At 41.3% G+C, this 21,679-nt stretch overlaps 1 protein-coding gene across 3 annotated transcripts; it reads right to left on the bottom strand.

The window, feature by feature from the left end:
* Window positions 1-9,313: 9,313 nt before the first annotated feature.
* Window positions 9,314-17,565, bottom strand: LOC131299981 (gamma-secretase subunit APH1-like). Of its 3 annotated transcripts, XM_058325590.1 has the most exons (6): window positions 17,248-17,565; window positions 15,553-15,708; window positions 15,094-15,179; window positions 11,248-11,373; window positions 10,086-10,213; window positions 9,314-9,594 (listed from the first exon to the last, which is right to left on the bottom strand). In XM_058325590.1, the coding sequence occupies exons 1-6, from the start codon at window positions 17,358-17,360 to the stop codon at window positions 9,463-9,465; spliced, it is 741 nt and encodes a 246-aa protein (XP_058181573.1). In that variant the 5' UTR covers window positions 17,361-17,565; the 3' UTR covers window positions 9,314-9,462. The 3 variants fall into 3 exon arrangements, with proteins under 3 accessions (XP_058181573.1, XP_058181574.1, XP_058181572.1); XM_058325591.1 differs by lacking the exon at window positions 11,248-11,373 and having other exon boundaries at window positions 17,248-17,506; XM_058325589.1 differs by lacking the exon at window positions 9,314-9,594 and having other exon boundaries at window positions 9,666-10,213; window positions 17,248-17,508.
* Window positions 17,566-21,679: the final 4,114 nt, after the last annotated feature.

Below are 21,679 nucleotides of genomic sequence, written 5' to 3'. Positions count from 1 at the left end.
AGTCCCAAATTGACCAAATATGAGGCTGAGGCACACACAATTAATGTGTGTATTAATATGCGTGCAAGTCAAATTATGAAAAAGTACGCACAATAATTTCTCGTTTATTGGTTGATCAAAGTTTAAAAAGAGAAATGATTTTGACACTCTCTTTTTTGTTAACGGTACTCCCCTACAAGTGTATTTTTTGTGCAGCAACCAAAAGGCATGCAAAAATTCAACTTGCACACGAATTGCGCAAGGCTGGCCTCTAAATATAAAGGGAGAACAACTTTTGGTGTGGACTCATTTCTTAGGCTGGCTCACATTTCTTATTCCAAAAACACACACAAATTAATTTCAAAGGCATGTTGATTGGAGGACAGATATGTCAATTAGCATTCCAATAACCACCCATTCCCCACTTTCTCTATTAACTGCTCATTCAAAAATACTAGTAGTTTGAAAAACCGAAAAACAGACGAACGTTACTGTCTTCCAATTGAAGACAAAGTTCGTCCTCCCAACCCTCTCTTTCCATCTTCTGCCCTTCTCTTCTGTCCATATTCTTTTAATACAAACTTTGAAGGTACACTTAAATTTAAGCTTTAATTTCATTTTTATTACTTTTATCATCTTTCAGCACATATTCCTCTGTTTTTCCTGCGAGGGCATATTTTTATTTCGAACATTGTAGTGTTTAGTGTAGTGGCCCAAATAAATGGGGCTCCGTACTGACTCCGAAGACATACCACTGAGCTCCGTACCGACCCTGGAAGCATATTACCGAGCTCCATACCGACCCCGGAAGCACCGAGGGCTCTGAACCGACCCCGGAGACATATTACCGACGGCACCCGAGGGCTCCGTACCAACTCCGGAGACATACCACCGAGGGCTCCATACCGACCCCGAAAGCATTTACCGAGGGCTATGTACCGACCCACATATTACCGAGGGCTCCGTACCAACTCCGGAGACATACCACCGAGGGCTCCATACCGACCCCCGAAACAGAGTACCGAAGGCTCCCGAGCAAGCCTCTTGCACCTAATGAGACACATCATCGAGAAGAATCCTCGCGAAGGGCTGACCTGGCCATGTGCTCCGTAACCGCCTTATCCGGTACGTCATCTATGATGTCACCCGAGGCGGTTACCTGAGCGTGACCTCCCCGCGCTAGCTTGGAAGCCAAGTAAACCTAGGTCTATAAATACAAAGGGATACTCATCTTTGAGAGGTATGCCATCTTTCCCTAACCCTAGACCTAAAAGCATCTCTCCTTACATCTAACTTGATCGTCGGAGGGTCACTAGGCTATCCCAGCCTTAGTGACTTGTTGCAGGGTGAGCAGCGGAGGAACGGAGTAGCGGAAGTGAAGTACGAGTTCAGGCGAAGGTCCCTCCTCCTAAATCGAACCCCTACAATTGGCGACTCTGCTGGGGACCTAGCCACCTTCTCAATCATTCATCTCTTTCCCTTCCAAGAGCTCCGTTCAAGCTTCCTGAACCAGTTATGGTGGAAGTCGAAGACCCTCGTCTTAGCGAAACCACCTTTGGGCTCGGTCCTTTCGGAGACCACAACCTGGACTCCAGCAGAGCCGGCGCCCAGGGAAAGGCCCACGTGTCCATCGGAGTCGGAATCGGAACCTCGACGCAGGACGCAGAGGCTGCCACCGAACTCCACACCTACTTCCGCCACCTGGAGCGGAAGACCGACAACCTAACAACGGTCATGGAGCGCGACAAGCACGTTAGGGACAAGTTGGCCGAGATCAAATATCTCCTCCAGATCTCTCCCTCTCAGTCCTCCGGGAGCCATGGCGGACGAAGAAGCCATCACAGCCCTCCTCACAATTGCAGAGGCCATTTGTAGGAGCATCGATCTCGCCCTTCGGCTAAAGACCGCCTTGAACCACCGGAGGAGGGCCGCAACGAAAAGGGTGCAGGGCGCAAGGAACGTTCTTGTTCCCCTAATCCCAGAGGACCCCGCGGGAATCTGCCTTCGAGAGGCTTGATGCCGGAAGCGTCTCCGCCTCCTCCACCCACTTAGTCCGGATCGGGAAGGGCCGCCACGAACCGACGGAACATTTCCGTGCCTCCTTCGTGCCTAGGTTTCCCGTAGCCGAGCCCACGAACCGACGGAACCCTTCCGTGCCGCCTGCGCGCCTCGGTTTCCCGAAACCGAGCCCCCGAAACGACGGAACACTTCCGTGCCTCATTCGTGCCTAGGTTTCCCGAAGCCAAGCCCCCGAAGCGACGGAACCCTTCCGTGCCTCCTTTGTGCCTCGGTTTCCCGAAGCCGAGTCCCCGAAGCGACGGAACTCTTCCGTCCCTACTTCGTGCCTAGGTTTCCCGAAGCCGAGCCCACGAACAGACGAAACTCTTCCGTGCCTACTCCGTGCCTTGGTTTTTCGAAGTCGAGCCCCCGAAGTGACGGAACCCTTCCGTGCCTCCTTCGTGCCTCGGTTTCCCGAAGCCGAGCCCACGAACCGACGGAACCCTTCCGTGCCTCCTTCGTGCCTCAGTTTCCCGAAGCCGAGCCCCTGAAGCGACGGAATCCTTCCGTGCCTCCTTCGTGCCTAGGTTTCCCGAAGCCGAGCCCACGAACCGACGGAACCCTTCCGTGCCTCCTTCGTGCCTTTGTTTCCCGAAGCTGAGCCCCCGAAGCGACGGAACCCTTCCGTGCCTCCTTCGTGCCTCGGTTTCCCGAAGCCGAGCCCCCGAAGTGACGGAACCCTTCCGTGCCTCCTTCGTGCCTCAGTTTCCCGAAGCCGAGCCCACGAACCGACGGAACCCTTCCGTGCCTCCTTCGTGCCTTTGTTTCCCGAAGCCGAGCCCCCGAAGCGACGGAACCCTTCCGTGCCTCATTCGTGCCTCGGTTTCCTGAAGCCGAGCCCCCGAAGCGACGGAACCCTTCTGTGCCTCCGTGCCTTGGTTTTTCGAAGTCGAGCCCCCGAAGCGACGGAACCCTTCCGTGCCTCCTTCGTGCCTCGGTTTCCCGAAGCCGAGCCCCCGAAGCGACAGAACCCTTCCGTGCCTCCGTGCCTTGGTTTTTCGAAGTCGAGCCCCCGAAGCGACGGAACCCTTCCGTGCCTCGGTTTCCCAAAGCCGAGCCCCCGAAGCGACGACGACAACGAGTATGAGGCTCGACACATCTCTCTGGGGCTTCATACACATTAAAACATTCGGCCATATTACTCGTCAACTCCTCCCAAACCAATATGAGGTCGAGAGAAGTTGAGGGGCTATTGTAGTGGCCCAAATAAATGGGGCTCCGTACTGACTCCGAAGACATACCACTGAGCTCCGTACCGACCCTGGAAGCATATTACCGAGCTCCATACCGACCCCGGAAGCATATTACCGAGGGCTCTGAACCGACCCCGGAGACATATTACCGACGGCACCCGAGGGCTCCGTACCAACTCCGGAGACATACCACCGAGGGCTCCATACCGACCCCGGAAGCATTTATCGAGGGCTATGTACCGACCCACATATTACCGAGGGCTCCGTACCAACTCCGGAGACATACCACCGAGGGCTCCATACCGACCCCCGAAACAGAGTACCGAAGGCTCCCGAGCAAGCCTCTTGCACCTAATGAGACACATCATCGAGAAGAATCCTCGCGAAGGGCTGACCTGGCCATGTGCTCCGTAACCGCCTTATCCGGCACGTCATCTATGATGTCACCCGAGGCGGTTACCTGAGCGTGACCTCCACGCGCTAGCTTGGAAGCCAAGTAAACCTAGGTCTATAAATACAAAGGGATACTCATCTTTGAGAGGTATGCCATCTTTCCTTAACCCTAGACCTAAAAGCATCTCTCCTTACATCTAACTTGATCGTCGGAGGGTCACTAGGCTATCCCAGCCTTAGTGACTTGTTGCAGGGTGAGCAGCGGAGGAACGGAGTAGCGGAAGTGAAGTACGAGTTCAGGCGAAGGTCCCTCCTCCTAAATTGAACCCCTAAATTTAGTAGTGTTTCAATGTCATATGGTTATAAATGATGGTGTTTTCTTCATTACTTGCACATGCATCGCATGTGCCCAGATGCTAGTGGGTATAATACTGTTGGAACTTGTAATCCATAATTTTCCTAGAAATTTGGGGTGCATGTATCTATCCATCCCTTTTTTAGAATCCATAATTTTATTTTGGGTTGTCCCTTAATAAGTGTCCATTTTGTAAAGTTAGTGGGTAAAAGTTAGTACATTTTTCATTTTGTCCCTAAAAGTAGATTCTATTTTAAAAAGTTAGTGAGTAAAAGTATAATTATGATGTCTTTATAGAAGCTAAGTAGGGAAAAGTAGAGGTAAAAATTGATATGAAATATGTAATGATGATATCTCCTTAATAAGTTAGAATTACAAAGTTAGACACTTAAAAAGAAATGGAGTGAGTAATATTTAGTTTTATAAGATATGTAAAGTGCTCTTGGGACTTGTGATTCATTCTTCGAATTCATCTTCGTAGTCCTATAAAAAGACATCCTATGTTACCGTAATAAAAACAATCAGAAATACTATCAAATATTAAGAATTATCATCAAATCTTTACTATCAAGCTTCTTTGGTAAAGTTCTAGTTCAGCAAGAGTTCCGTAGGGCTCTAAAAACACCCTTGCAGAATAAAATATTAGTCGGGAAATGCTCGATTTTAGTCAGCGAAACGTAACCAGTAGCTAATGCCACTGAAAAATTTATGAAGAAAGAAGACTGGAAACCAGAACGGTGAAGCTCGTTGCGAATGCTGATCTTCGGCCCAATGGAAGAGTACAATGCCATAGCTACAAAGCTAACATTGGGACATAATTCCTTCAATTTATTAAAGACATCACTCATATTGTTTGATCCCACTTGACTTCTCAATAAGGACTGAATTTGGATTGAGCGGCAGTTTAGAGATAATTCAGAGCTTTTACAGTACTCGAACACACCAAAAGCACAAATTGAAAGCCCATCAAAAAATACACCAACAAATTTTGGTTCAGGGCTTTGCAGAAATTAGGATGTAACATATTAAAATCATCACTAATTAATACAAAACTTATACCTCTAAGGTAACCTGGGTGTTTAGGGTTTCAGCGTTACTCGATATTTCTCTTGGAGATATAGGCTTGTCTTCCATTTGTCTTCTTGGATAATTTCCACATCTTTGTCTTCCTCCGAAAATAGGAGAAAAAATAAGTTAAGAATTTCAATCAATGAAAATTGAATAATTATGTAGCAACAGAAAAATCAAACGTATAACATGATTAGAAAAGATTGAGATCATATAATTGAAAATGAATTAATTGCTTTAACCCTTGAAGATCCACTGATCAAATTCGTTTCATCAGTCGTTGGAGATGACTCGATCTCAAGATTTTAAAGTTTATGCGGGAATCTACAAACCCTAACATTTCAATTATAAGGCTGGAATTCTTCGTTTGGTTCCATTGTTGGTTTGAAGGGTGGGAGATGAGTTTAAACTAGAGAGTGATGAAATCACGCATTTCTAAACAAAATTTAGAAAACAAGCCTTGCGTGTAAGATGCCAGCACCGTTTTGGCTATAACAACAACGTTTAGCTAATGATGTCACACATCAAAGACATAACGGACCCACAGACCTCTCTTCAAAATACAAAATCCTTTACGAAGTACTCCTTCCGTCCCAAATTGGATGACAATTTTTGAAATCTGTGTCAATTTCAATTCCTTATATCTTTTAATATGAATCTCAAAAAATATGCAATATGGATCTTTTTTGATAGTTCTCGATTAGTTCTATTATACAAAGTTTTCAAATTCGTGAAAAACATTATAGATCGAAAGATATAAGCAATAAAAAATAGCACAAATTTTAAAAATTGTCATCCAATTTGAAACGGAGGGAGTACTCATAAAGAGAATTGGTTGACTTGGATGGCTCCTCCATCGCTATTTTGTTGCTGTGTTGCCGAAAAAGCCCTTCTTTTGGTTGGCTTTGTGTGTGGTTTGGCTTGGGATGTTTTGGTAATTTTGGTTGTTGCAAATGTTTGCATGTACTATGGCATGTGCACATGGTTTACCTGCTCTGCCGTATGTGCTTTTCTAGGCAGAGTTGAATTATGGCGTGTAGTTCCTTGTGCACTAATAATTGGCCGTTCATAGAGCTACTTCTCTCTCTCCTATGTTTTGCAACTATGTCAAGCTATTTTCGCCAAACGAACGCAAAAGGGAGCCCTAACAGACTCAGGTTCTAGGATCAAATTGGAAGGCTATCGTCTGTTGAAGCTATCTTCGTCTCTGATTAAGCGTTTGCAACGTTGAGCAACTACTGCTCTTGTTGCTGCGGGTGAAAGATCTTTTGTCCCACTATCGTTCACAAACGAAGTCTTGACATTCTTCATGATCCGCGGTTCAACAAGGTAATTTTGTAGTTCGATTGTACTGAGAATTCCATACCGACCGGCGACCGATGAAAAATCTCACCACATACGGTTAGAGTATCTTCTCTCTTTTTTTAGGTAAGTATAAGAGAAGAGAAGAAAACCACATAAATTTTCTCTTCTATCTGCTTTAGTTCACCCATAAATTTTCTCTCTCTTCTTTTTTGTTTTTTGCATCTTCGAATGGTGGCTTATGGTTGAGAGAGGAGAAAGAACAAAATTGCACTCGTTGTTAGAGTTAGAGAGAGGGAGAACAAAGAAAAGTGGATAGTGGGGGAAAGTTTATGAACGAGAATATATAGGGAGAAAGGTGGGGAATGGGTCCCAGATAGAAAAGTAATTAGAGATCTATCGAGGGAGGAAGGTATGGGTCCCAGATAGAAAAGAATTGTGCATTTTCTTTTTGAATACCATGCAGGACCAACTTGCCTTTTTTTTTTTTTTTGAAAGGACCAACTTGGCATTGAGGTTCATTGAATTCTCACAGATGTGGGGTACTCACTCCACATACCTCTGAACCCAACAGCCTAGCTGGAGAAACTTTTTTTGTATACCGGGGGCGCTATTACCCACCATTTCCTTTCTGTTCAATGAACTTATACCATACCCCCATCTCCCTCCTCCTAGATAAAGCTAGCTACTCCCATGCTCTTCAAACCCCAATTCTCTCTCTCTCTCTCTCTCTCTCTCTCTCTCTCTCTCACAGAATGTTGGTGCCTAATTTTTCTAAAGAGGTGCATTTGTCATTTGCAATCTCATTGCTGGGGATTTTGTATCTCTTTTTGATGTTCTTGGAATCCAGATGGTGGTGCAGTGCTGGATCAGTTTCTTGTTTGCCCCTAGACTGTTGCTTTCCTCCCATCAAAGATGGAAAGAAAGAATCTGCTGCTGCTAATTCCAGCTTTTATAACATGTATTGAGAAGTAGAGATTTTCCTTCTAATTGATGGAATCTGCTGCTGGTTCCAGCACATTAGCATGTATGAATGAGAAGCAAAGATTTTCCTTCTGATTGATAGTTGGTTGCACTAGCTGAATTTGGAGATATATGTTCATGGTGTGCTAGAACTAGTTGTTGCTGCAACTTGCAATGACCCTTTCAAATTTGGTAAAGATTTTGATGGAGATTTTTAGGGTAATAAGTGACGATAGATAATAAATAGATGAGAGTAGTAAGTAGGGAGAAAATTTATTGAAAATCGTATCGAGAGAAAGAGGCCAAAGTGAACAAAGCACAAATTGCATAACATGTCTGTGGGGCATTGCTTTATTGGGAATTGAAAAATATCAATCTATCCGATTACCAATGAAGTAAGTAGTGGCAGAGTTAAGATTTTGTTACCGGGGGTCAACTTAACAGACATATTTTTTATCGGAACGTATAATTATTATATCATAAGATTTTTGCTTTTCCGTTCATTACATTTGCTATATTGAATTGATCCTTTAGGTTATTTCAACTGTCAAGTGCTTATTTTTTATTTATGAAAGAAATTGAGAAATAAGAATGTAAAATATCCAATTTTTTTATCAAATCGAAACAAAATTATTAAGATTATAAGTAACTATACACGAATAATTATCAATAATATTTAAGATCAAGTATATATAAAATAAAAAATTTTAAATTCGGACGCTCGGGGAGCCAAGGCCGGGGCCCCCGGGCTCCTACATACCTCCACCCCTGGAAGTAGGTCACATTGGCATGAAACTCGGGATCCTGTGGGTGGCCGATCCGACCTTCCATTTCAGCAATAGACGGCTCGAATTTTAATCTGAACAATCTGAGTAATGTATGGTTCAAATTAATGGGAACTCGGATTAGATCCAAGCTACCCGCGTCGAAATGGACGGCAACTACAACCCCATAGTGCGGGCCGCCTTACAGCGCCTGCACTATGAATTTCCAAATTCGGCATGTTGTGGACAATATTGTACAAATTGTACAAGATATTCACGTAACACGTTTGTAGTTAATTCAACCCATTTTCCACAAGGCTTATGCGCTCGTTTATCTCTAATTTATTTTTGTTAGTATATGATGGTCTGACTACTTCATTGAACATGTATGAACGTGCATCACGACTAAAATCTTTAAAATGGCTTTCGTTTTCGCTCTCTATCCTCGCACTCACAAATTTTAGTTATTTGAGAAGTTTTACTCACAAATTTTAGTTATTTGAAAAGTTTTTAAAAGACGCTTTCACACTCGCGTTCTGACACTCGCATCCGTCCGCACACTGTGTGACTATTACCTACGCAATGTAAGTACAGTGGGATCCTCTCATGTGGTCCTCATGGCACCTAGAACAAAATTCACTACGATTTCACTTGAGTACCATTCATTTGTAGATATCAAAAACTTATTCATCATTTATGCAAAAATATTATTGATCCGACATCAAAATCGATCTGGACGAAACGTGTTGACGTGACTGTCCATTTCTCTAATATGACCAATACGATTCAATCATGCCATTTCAGATGTTGATCAATTTAAATTTTTTTGCATGGATAACAAACACAGTAAGGCAAATAAAGAATGTCTAGGATTGTTAAGTGAGACCGAGATAGGTTTCAATTTGCATTCCATAAGAACAACACGAGAGGATCATCACAGAAGAAGAAAAAAAAATTTAGTTCATGAAAATACCCATAGTTGAATTTCATAATCAATCAGATCTATGATGGAATGGCTTGCAGGATTGGGTGTGAAAGAAATCGATTCGAGCACTACGAAGTGAAAGGTATGTATGGGTCATGTTTTCAGGCTCAGGACGAGGCCCATATAGAGTGCACAGCAGAGCAGGCCACCCCGTCCTTCCGAAACTTACACAAGGCGCAACCTAATCTCTCTCACTAAACAGCAGTATAGCACCACACAAGTGCACATAATTATGAATGGAAACTTGAAAAAGTTCCGCAGAAAGATGACCACCTTGAATCATTGGGAAATCGAAATGCCATTGTAGAAATGCACTACTGAGAATATTTCCACAGGCAAAATAAGTATCTCCGGTTAATTTGAAGCTCGCACTTAACAAGAGTTTTACCCGAGTACGAAAATCTAATGCCTGCTTTGGTTTTCTGTCAATCTCCTCCAAACCATCTGCCCACAGTATATCAGGGTCAAAATAGCCAAGAAATAGAGGAGAGGAATTCCAACAATGCATCCCCCATTAGCAAGGTTTATCAGCGTCTGAAGAAAAAAATAAAAAAAGGTAAGAAAATCAGAGCAAATCAAGAAGGTCAGTCTAAGTACACTGATCATTAGCCCACAAAAGATTTTTAAGTTTCCCACTTCACCGCACTGAAAACCCATCGGCACAAACCGTTGACAAGACTCGTAGTTCAGTAAAGGCAATAAAATCAACATTCAGATACCAAGACAAAAACAAAACAAAACAAAAAAATGATTTCTTATGTGCATCAGAGCACCGGTGCATCAGCAGAGCTCACAAGGCCTTTTCTTTTCTTTCGGATAGATAGTATCTCATAAGGTTCTTCTTAGAAACAAGAATAAATGGTGACAACAAGAACATCCGATTACATTCAAGAAAGTCGAACAGAGAGAAGGAGATAGAGAGATGCATATGCCTTTTTGAAAGGAAAAAAATATGTAATTGCAAGATTGACATGCATGAAATGCGAATGTGCTTTCCAACCTCGAATAGTAGAGAGGTGACCTACCAGCATTCCTGCAACAAGGTGAACTATGGGCACAAATAATTGGTCCACTCTCTTCTTCTCTGCATATCCGTTGAATGCGATGACCATTGAGAAAGTGTGTATCGTAACAAATGCAAGAGCAATAATTGCTGCATTTGGCAGAAGAGTTATCATCAAACCAAAAGCCTCCACGAATCTGATTAATATAGGCAAATTGAGTTAACTATAAAAAGGTTGAAAAATTAGAAAGCCTTGTGAAAGGATTGCAAAGGTGCTCGTGCTACCAATTTTCTGGCATACATGGGAGCAAGCACCTCAGTTGTCCAATATGACACACCCAGCAAAAATAACTGCCAGTCACCCAGCAAAAATAACTCGCATTTGGTCCCCAAAAGTAAAAAATTAGTAAACATATTCCACATACATACGCAAACAAATACGGGAAGTCCGCTCCATTATTCTAATTTGTCAAAACTATCTGTTTTTGCATCTGGCATTCTAATTCGATGTACAGTTACAAAAGGAGAAAACAAGAAACACCAAAGGAGAGGGAGATAACACAAAGCGAAAAAGAAAAGTTACATACTGATGGGTCATTGGAGGGCTTAAACAGAAAAGAAAGATACGAGATAGGAACTACAGACGTCGCAAAGACTCAGTACACTAAGTGATGAAAGAAATCAGGAAAAGAAGGAGCACGACCACAAGAAAAAGAGATACCAGTGTATCATGACTTCTGTTCTCTAGCTTGGAAGAGCAATCAGAAGACTTTATCTGAATCTAACAGCCTCCATGTTAACTTCCACCTCTAAAACTCAGCTCAATAGGTCCAAATGGTCACTCTAATTAAGTTACAAATGAACCATGCTACCAAAATACAGGCTTATTTGGTCTAAAGAGGAATGGCCCGTGCATTGTTCAAGCTTACGGGCTTTCTGTGGTTTTCTTAGTGATATAAATGGATGCTCCTGTTAAATGCTCCTCCTCGTTAGATTCTTGTTTATCACAAAAATGCTGGCATAAAGAACAGCAGGAGAAATAGCTAGACTGGCCAACACCCAAACCCCACCCAATGAAAAAACGATTAAAAGAAGGCAAGTAAATGACTTCAATGAGAGAAATGATGGATTCCCCAAAGCATCTAAAAGCAATAATAACAACTTGATAACAGAGAATGGCTAACCAGAAACAAGAAAAAAGGGTATCTGTGAGCACTTCTCAACGTAAAATGTCGCTGACCCAAATGCAGGAGTTAAGAGGCTGATGCAGAAGAAAACAGCATGGGCCACACCATGACCCAAACCACCAGCTGCATACATATGATTTAAACTGCATCAGATTACAAAAGGTAGATAACAGTAACAAGAACATAGTTACCACTCAATTTAACCTTCATTGATAAATAAACACTATAATTTACAACTTCAGTTCCAACAGGGCACCAGTGTCATAAATTTGCAATGGCTCTAGAGTTGAGCTCCATCAACATGATCAGGATTAGGATTTGTTATTCCAAAAATACAGTGTTCTAAAAGTCGCTAGGCACTAGTTGGGCGGACGGGCACCTTCAAGCGCCTAGGCCTAGTAATCAGGGATTAGTCGGTGCCTAGCAATTGATCGAATACAACTCAGGGGTCATATTGTATTATCTTCAAAATCTCAAGGGTTATCAATGTAATTACCCTTTACATATACACTGTATCTACTGCTGCATCTCGAAGACGATTAAAGACACAATCGCAGAGAGAGACTGAGAGACACGATCGAAGGAGAAAAAGAGAAAACAAACACAATCACATAGAGAGACAGAGAGAGAGAAGAGAGAGAGAGAGACAATCGAAGGAGAAAACGGAAGACCTGGACTGAGACGATCGAAGACCTGCCGGCAATGATCGCCGTCGATGGAAGCTGAGGCAGTTAACGACTGGAGAGTGGAGAGGTTTTAGGTTTACACAACCGACTGGTTAGAATACACTATAATCCGAGTAGTCGCTGACTAATTCCCAACCAATCCGACTAGTCTGACTAGTTGCCGACTAGAGCCAACTAATTCCCGATTAGTTGGATGGCCGACTAATTAAACGCCTAACCCCTTACTTGAGTCGGTCAGGCGCTGCCTAGGTCAAGTTTTAGAACACTGCAAAAATATCCTAAAAGATATTAGCAACTAATTCACAGCACTGAATAATATTGGGTTACAGAATCAAGTCAAATTTCTATAAGAACAACCAAGACCAATATCCCTGCATAACCTATGCACATATAGAACCAGAAGAGAAGTTGAAGCATGAATAACTAATGTTCCTGAACTTGGAAGGAAATTAACCCTGATCGCAGAATGAATTTCCAATAAGAGTATTGAAAATCAGTGCGATCACAAATTCTTATTTGGGAATACTTAGGTTGCTGAAGAATGTGCAACAAAGCGAAATCAAATACAAAATAAAGAAGAAAGTAATTGCTACTATTGCTGATGCAAGACAAGCTGCTTCCCTCCAATTTTTACCAGAAATTTTCCAGTTTATTCCGGAGTCTGAAAAGGGTTTTAAGGACAGATTGTGAATCAGCAGGGTTGACTAGACAAGTTTGCAAGCTGTGTGACTTCCGAGGAAATTTCCAAGCTTAAGAGATGTTTGGTTGGTCGGTTATTAGTATCCATTTCTTCTCTTTCTTTCCAAGCAACTACGCGTAAAGCCTGAGTAATTCAAGGTAGGGAGTGGCAGCAGGCGTTCAAAATTGAAGACATGAATGGTGCTCTTGTAATTTCAATCCTCCATTAGCTACAGAGGCAGAGACAAATCTGGGACAACAAAACTGAAATTTGAGAGGCAGTCCCTTTCTTTGAATGGTGGTGGCAATGAAAGGGTGTCCCAAACAGCAGGTTGAACTGAAAGTGGTTTAGAATCTTTGGATCGACGCCTTAAGTCAACCCTTGCACTCACAGTGTGGTAGCGTGTTCCAAGTGATCAGGGTGTGGTTTTAGGACCATTGAAAATACCACGGGGGAAGGCCAAGACTGGACAAAAAACTTATTTACTGGAGACACGCCACCATTTGCCCAAAGACGACAAAGTTAAGATATTTGCAAAAGATGATGGCATGCCAAGCACACTCTGAATCACCGTTGGGTAAATGTTAAGTGATATCATAGGGTTGCAACACGTTGTCCCTTTTGAGCAACCTTTTCCAAATAGAACAAAGCACGTTGCCATTCAGAAATTTATATTCACGAGGCGAGCATAATGGCAATGATGCCAAAGCAGACAGCAACAGGGGCATGCAGTGAGAGAAGATCCATTTTGGCAAGCGATGCTGTCACGTTGAATAGATTGGGCTTGGGGATAAGTTTGTCCTTAAGAAGTAAACAAGGGCAAAAAAGGGAAATGAGTCATCTTGGGGGGTTCATGAAAAGCATGGAGAGGCCCACATATACAGATTTATAGATGATGGCCAAATCCATTTGCCTAGGCAGGCCACTTGATAAAGTGTGGTTAGCATACAAAGCAACTTCATGCCCAAATCATAGCAAGGGCCCAAACAGTGGGTGGCAAGAGTCACTGAGTCACAAAGATGGAAATCTTCATTAACGAGGTTATCAACAGTGTTTATAGTGGTAGGTTTATGGATTAAAGAGGTGACTTGGGAGGAAATGGCAGATGCCCTGCTATTGCACCCCGCCTTGAGATAATCCATGCTAACTGCTTACCCGTTGTGCTTCCTGTTTGGGAATACTCCCATCGTCCTTCGTAACGAGGGGCACGTGTATCTGTGGGCACTCGATCTGTGGGCATCAGAAAGGCTCCGATTTTAACGTACCAATAAGCATACTTAGTCCTGTCAAAAAGTGGGAGTCTCATGTCGAGGGTTCTCCGCTAGGATTTCGGTAAGACTACAAGGTAATGCTGTTGAGAAACTTTCAAACACTTTGAGCCATATGATGAGGTACCAAATTAATAAAAAATCTACGTACTCTAGGACCTCTACTGACAAACTCCAGGAATCCTCAAACCAAGAGCAATCAATTAAAATACTGAAGCTAAACTATCAACAAGACCAAACCTTATCCACTTGTGTGTATTTATCTACTGATTAAAGCAAGTAACAGAAAACCCAAGGATTCAAACCCAAATTCGTGATAACCACAAGAGACAGACAAGCACTTATACCAATGGGTGAATGCAAGAGTTTCTCACGACTAATGACATGAAACCAGATCTCTATGATAATCATCTCCAATGCTAGCCAAATGCCTTCAAAACCACCATTGAAGGTCATGAGCAAAGTAGAGAACAAGATACCAGAAGACAGTCCAAACTCAACCCTAAACCAGTTAGGATTTTATGATCAGCTAAAGCCCATTTAGCTTAAAGAACACAGAAATACTAGAGGAGGGCTTTGCAAGCTGTTTTAAGGAAATTAATGTGGGTTGATAAAGATACGAAACCAGCTTGAAAGCAAACAAATATAATGCATCAGCATTGACCTCACAATGATTGAACATTTAAAACTGCTACGTTCTTGGATGCATTCTATCTTAGTCAAAAAGAATACAGTGGAAATCATAAGATGATAGAACTTGCCTAAAGACGGAGAACCCTTTTTGGACAATCCAGAACTAGAGAGAGATGAACCATATGGAATGCATAAAGAGAATAAGCATTAATAACTGATCCACAATCAGATCGTTCGATGATCTGTCAATGTTCGGAAATTCCTTTTAACATAAAATTACAGACCTTTCAACCCATGAGTGCAGTTTTAGTCGCTTCTAAACCATCGACAAATCTAGTCTAGGCCTATAGTTATGCATGTAAACTGGTAAATACCTAGTGCATACAACTTGAGATTTGTATGCTTGTTTGTACAGAGTTACCGATATTATGTGGCAACCAAATCATAAAAACTTGAGTGACATGTAAAAACAGCAACTAACTAAATCTCCCAGTAATACAAATTTAAGGAAATTTTAGTAGATCACATCGATCTATCCTGAACAGTGGAATGAAGGAAAAACCTTGTCGAAGCTTACCAAGAGCAATTTGCATCTTATCTGTCAAAAAGAGCCGTGGTTTCGCAACTCTGTCAGCGAAAGCATCCAACATATCTTCCAACCTCCTTGACAATCCAAGAAATGAACCACCTTTAGGTTGCAAGAAAAGATTAAGGAGCCAGAAGTAAAGACACTATGACCATGTTTCCGCTATACGACAATGTGAAGAGTAATACTTGCCCCCAAAAAGGAAGGCGTGTGTCTAAAGACTATCGGGCATTTCATTAATCATAAACAAGAAGAATGCAAGAAAAACATTGTAAGTGTAAGACTAATGTCTCGAGACATACCATAGAAATTGCCCCAGAAGATGGAACAAATTGAGCATGAGCAATTTTCAAACCAACTAATCAAGTAATGTTCAAGAATGTGATGATATCAAAACAGGAGAAAGGTTCTACGTAAAACTGCATAACTATAGTACATGAGACACCATACTTGTATACTCTCCAGAAGCCAACGCGAACCCCTTCTTGAAATACAACAGAAGTGAGAATAAGGATCCCATATGGCCACCATGCTGTTGTTTCAAGTGGAAGAAAAGCCCTCCACACCCCTGATAGCACTATCAGACTTACAAGCCACACCAGCGTACTACACACATCAATTCAAGAAAAATCTATTAGAACCCAACAAAAATCCAATTTGAGAAAACCTATTAGAACCGATCAAAAATTCCTACTATAACACATAATTTACACATGCCGATGGGAGAGAGTATTGAAAAATATCAACTTCTATGTTCTTCAGATGGAAATTTAGACTTATCAACCATAACATTGTCCTACACATCAATTCAAGAGACCAGCTAAAATGATTCCTTTAAAAATAAGAAGCGTTCGTATTTTCTTTGGAATATATCTACTTATATATTTCTAACATAAAGGGAACACCTCTTTTGGCATGAATGTCAGTTCTGAGGCTGGCTGAGACTTCTTCTTCTTTTTCAAATTGCCCCTTTAACAACATAAAGAAACTAACAAGAAGGAAAAAAAGAACTGCAAAACCCACATTTCTTCGCCCCTCAAATTTCATTACAGATTAATCTCAATTCAAGATTTTCCTTTCCCGATATTTTGCATAACACGATTTGCACTCGCACAGCGTGTGCTCAGGCATCTAGTATTTATATACACACATACAAGTACGTACTAGCGTTTGTGCCCGTTCAATGCACGGGATAAAAAAATCAAACGCGCACAATGCTAGTGATTAAAAAGATAATTTAATATTTTTCGGTCTCGTGTTCGATGCACCCTAGCATTAGTCTCATCTTATGCACTGAAAGACGTGTGGTGGAAAACGAATTCAGAGTACCACATGATGGTACCCTGCACAGGAATAAAATAGTTTTTCCTTCATATTCAACACCCAACTCTCTCTCTCTCTCTCTCTCTCTCTCTCTCTCTCTCTCTCTCTCTCTCTCTCTCTCTCTCTCTATATATATATATATATATATATATATATATAAACAGAAAAAAATAAAAAATATAGAAAATTAGGATTAAAGGTTTAGAAGCTTTTGAAGGAAAACACATTTGCTAATATTAGGAAAATATAATTTTTTTTTATCCCGTGCATCAAACAGGCACAACGCTAGTTGATAAATAGATAGTTCAATATTTTTTTGATCCCGTATTCGATGCACGCTAGCATTGGTCTCATTTTATCCATTAAAAGACATGTGTGGTGGAAAAAGAATTGGGGGCACCACGTGACGGTACTCCAAAAACATATAATGATATTTTCTCCATATTCACGCCCCCCCACCCGGTCTATTTTATCAACCAAAAAAAAATAAAAACTCTAGGAAATTAAGATTGAGGATTTGGAGGCTCACACACATTTGCATAGGATATAGATAGAGAAAGACAGACATTACAAAACAATGAACTAAATCGGTCTTCAAATGAAACTTCAATTTACCGGCCATAGCAGTTTACCCATTAGAACCAACAAAAACACTGACTCCATAGTTCATTTAAACAAATGCACACGCACAGAGAGGAAGTATAAAAAAGATCAACAAAAATGTTCTTAAACATGAAATTAACAGAATCTTTACAAATTGGCTTGTAAACCCAGAAAAATTAGAGGAATTGGATTATATATGAGGGTATAAAAAAGTACTACCTTGAGAGAAGGGTGAGGATCAAGAAGGGTTTCTTGGAAATGACAGCAACGAAGATGGAGAGAGAGGGACCAAGGGCCAACAAGGCGTACCCAATTCCAGCTGCTACCGTCATGTTGTATATGTATCACAGCGAAATTTATTGGTAACGATTTTCCATTTGGATTGATCTTTGTATGTACAGCTCTTTCATGATCGTTGAATTGGGGAAGGGAATTCTCTTCAAGGGAGCGGAAGGAAATTGATGAGTTTTTTCCTTGTGGTAAATTTCACTGACACCCCTGACCTTCTTCTTAATGATACCTTTCACATATGAGGAATGCCAATAAATCCCCTAAGGTTTCAATGTTTATTTTACCGACAAATCAATAAATATTGGACAAAACATGTGATGAAATCAGCCAAAAGTCACTTGCATTGACAAATTCATCAATTTTAATAATAAAAGACTATCTTTTCAAAAAAATAATAAAAGACTATCAACTCACTTATTTTAAATCAAAATGACTTTTATTTTACTGATTGAAATAGTTGTTTTGATTAAAAATGATAAAATCTAGGCCTAGAATCTATAAGTAGATTTTTATTTTTTCCCAACCAAAATTTGCAATTTTTGCAATTTGGAGTCCAAAAAATTTTCTAGCTTTTATTTATTTCTTTTAATCAAAAAGGACAAATTTGAAGGGGAAAACCTCCGCAGCAAGACTGTTAAGCTTTCCCCATTTGTGGGCCCAAGAAGGGCCCAAATTGATGATCCAAATCTTTCACATTTTAGATCTCGTTGAGCTTACAAATCACATCAAAAATCAAGTTGATCAAATATTATTTGTTATGATTTCGGAACATATTTGTCTTAGAACATAACAAGATTATAACACTGGATCGGAACCCATTAAATCCATTTATCTCATTACAAAATGGGAAAATGATGGCCAAGGACGTAGGACATTTTCAGTATTAACAAATGTTTTCAGCATGTCCATGGCGGGTATTAATTATCAAAACACGTCCTGGGCCATCATTTTCCTAGACAAAATACATTTTGAAATTTTATCAACTGGTATGCGATCAACTTAATTTTTGACGTGACAAATGTTCTCGACGAGCTCTAAAATATAAACAATTTGGATTATCATAGTGGGACCACCTCGGACCCACAAATGGAAAAACCTAGGGAAGAAAATAAATTGTCCCTCTTTCTTTCAGAGTGGTCAAACGACGGGGTGCAAACCCGCGCGTGAACAATTCAGTCCATGAATGGACTTCGGAGATTCCTCCTCCAATTTTATCAATGTAGGTCATTTTTATTGATTTCATCACATGTTTGTTCGAACATTTTTTGATTGGGGTGTCGATGAAATGAATATTGAAACTACAAGATTTATTTTTAATTTTCATACACAAGTATAGAATACTTACAACTCAATGTGGAAGTATTTCTATGAAGTAGTAGTAAGTAGGGCTGCAAACGATCCGAGCCGCTCGCGAGCGGCTCGGAGCTCGGCTCGATAACGGCTCGGCTCGGCTTGGTTCAAGACAAAAACGAGCCGAGCTCGAGCTCGAGTCCTGAGCTCGTTTCATAAACGAGCCGAGCTCGAGCTAGTCGAAACTCGGCTCGAATTGGCTCGCGAGCTCGATTATATAATATATTTATATATATATTTATATATATATATATATATATTTTTACATATTTATATTTATTTATATATATATTTGTTTCATAAACGAGCCGAACGAGCCGAGCTCGAGCTCCGAAAATACCTATCGAGCCGAGCTCGAGCTCGAGTTCTGCAGCTCGTCACGAGCTCGAGCCGAGCTCGAGCTCATTGTTTTTGAGGCGAGCCGAGCCCGAACATGCCGAAACTCGGCTCGGCTCGGCTCGATTGCACCCCTAGTAGTAAGTATTCCACATTGAGTGATAAATATCATACATCTGGAATACATACCACTCAATGTGGAATACTTATCACTCCTTATGAAATACTTACTACTCAATGTGGTATACTTACTTCTAAAGTAACTTTTTAGGTATCATACATTAAAACGTAATTTGTGTACCATAGTCGTCTTCTTTTTTTCTAAAGAAAAGATGGGTTATGACGACCAACGTACTGATCTATTTTGGGCGTGACTATATATATAAGAGAACCCACTTGCCATGGAATGTCTGAATTTGAGCTAGATCTAGGGCTGCAAACGAGCCGAGCCGAGCCGAGTTTTAGAGTGTTCGAGCTCGGCTCGGCAAAAATTTAGTTGGCTCGAGCTCGGCTCGAGCTCGTGACGAGCTGCAGGACTCGAGCTCGAGTTCGGCTCGTTCGGCTCGTTTATGAAACAAATATATATAAATATATTATATAATCGAGCTCGCGAGCCAATTCGAGCCGAGTTTCGACTAGCTCGAGCTCGGCTCGTTTATGAAACGAGCCCAGGACTCGAGCTCGAGCTCGGCTCATTTTTGTCTTGAACCAAGCCGAGCCGAGCCGTTATCGAGCCGAGCTCCGAGCCGCTCGCGAACGGCTCGGATCGTTTGCAGCCCTAGCTAGATCTGACCGGGAAGAAAAACCATCAGGTCACGGGAGCCGTCACCAAAGTTTCACCAAAATGCAAGTGGGCACGAGGCCCCCCACAACCCAATTTGGAGTCTAGTATGTGGATTGACCTTCGTCGGTGGTAACATAAGTTTTGGTACTTCGTTTCATAACTGAAATTTTTTTATTTTTTTGTCACCTTTCTCACTAATGTGCCGGGAAATAGATGCAATAATCGATGGCAAAAGAAGAAGAAAAAATAGTGCAACAGTAAGCCACGTTTTCATGTTCCTAAGATTTCATGTTCCCAAGAATGGATAATTATTGTTTCCTTAAAATAGATCTTTTTTGTTTCATACTCTCGCGAGATGTACACTAGATGGATTATGTTGGAATTTTACGAAGTTAAACATTTCAAACATTGTTCGATCATAAAAAAAAATTGCATATTATGCATTAGATGGGTTTGGAAGTGGAATTCTCAGTGGTCATTTGGATGAGAAATTTTTGAGTGCTGAGCAGGTACCACGGGGCGGCACTCGTCGGCGATCCCAACCGTCCAAATGTGCGTGTTTTGGACTGCCCAAGTTTATTCCCTCTCTCTCTCCCCTCAACCGACCACTCTCTCTCCCCTCAACCATTGATTGCCAAAACGAACGGCTGTGATTGTGCGAAGCCATGAATAACGGCCCCTATGTGAATAAATTTATCTCCAAACGAGATGGTGTAATGCTTTACGGAAAAAAAAAAAAAAAAGAAGAAAGAAAGAACCAACGTCCCCAAAGTGTTCAAATGGAGCAATAAAATACCAACAAAAAATCATTACCTGATATGTAAAATGTTCTCAAAGAGCCAAATGAAGATGCTCTTAATTAAGAACTCCATTTGAAATCTAAGGGTAACAAATCCCCACGATTTGAAATTTATGTATCCAAATAGACCTAAGTGTGTGAGTTTACATGCAATAGGGGCTACAAGGAAATGTATTACAGCTTAAGGGTGTTCATTGTTATTTACTCAAAGAAAATTCGTACAAAAAAGGGGTTAAATTTCACTGACACCACCTGAGGTTATCTTTAATGACAAGTAACCCCTTCAAGTATGAGAAATGAACACCCTATCATTTCAATGTCTATTTCATCGACACCCCCAACGAAGAACAATTCAAACTATCGAGGGATGAAATCAGTCAAAAGTGACTTACATTAACAAATTTGGAAAAGTATCCTCCTCCGAAATAAACTGGACCGTTTATTTTGTTGATTCCATCATGTGTTTGGTCGAACACTTGACTTGTTGACTGATATATCCATGAAATGAACATTGAAATCACAAGAGATTTATTGTCATTTCTCATACTTTAAGAGGGCATCTGTTATTAAAGAAAACGTCAAGGGGTGTCAGTGAAATTTACCCCTATTTATACCTGCCATCATCAAAGGTAGGTTCTTTTCTTTGAAAAGGAAGGGTAGGTACTCCTTCACTCCACCATATTAAAGCACAGAGACGAGTTATTGTGGCGTAGATTCTTCTAACATTAGGGTAAAAACGTCCAGATATGACCTAATATACATCCAAACATACACGCAATGTTTTGGTCCCCTGAAATAAATCAAGAAATGAGTGAAATTTCGCCATGTCGGCCTCCCAACGGAAGAACCATTCACCTAAATTGCGGAACGATGATTTTGCTCGTTCCTCGTAGTTTCTGCATCGAACAAAGGAGCATTTCCTACCAGCTTCAATCCAATTAACCGAACACTGCCACAGAGATTGCCTCTGTGTATTCAACTCAGCTTTGCCTAGATGCCTAACAAGGACACCCAACCAGTGTTGCTTTGAGTTTGACATAAACCCCACCAGTTCGAATTGAAGAATTTCACAATGGTTAACAGAGAGAGAG

This window comes from Rhododendron vialii, chromosome 9a (genome assembly GCF_030253575.1).
Source record: "Rhododendron vialii isolate Sample 1 chromosome 9a, ASM3025357v1".
NCBI lineage: Eukaryota > Viridiplantae > Streptophyta > Magnoliopsida > Ericales > Ericaceae > Rhododendron > Rhododendron vialii.
This window is presented reverse-complemented; position numbering and strand designations above follow the sequence as displayed.

Coding starts and splice junctions, on each gene's coding strand:
- LOC131299981 (XM_058325589.1), bottom strand. CDS start 17,360: ATGACGGTAGCAGCTGGAATTGGGTACGCCTTGTTGGCCCTTGGTCCC. Junction 15,709..17,247: donor ATCCTCACCCTTCTCTCAAG/GTAGTACTTTTT, acceptor TGATGTGTGTAG/TACGCTGGTGTGGCTTGTAA. Junction 15,180..15,552: donor GGCTTCTGGAGAGTATACAA/GTATGGTGTCTC, acceptor TGGATTGTCAAG/GAGGTTGGAAGATATGTTGG.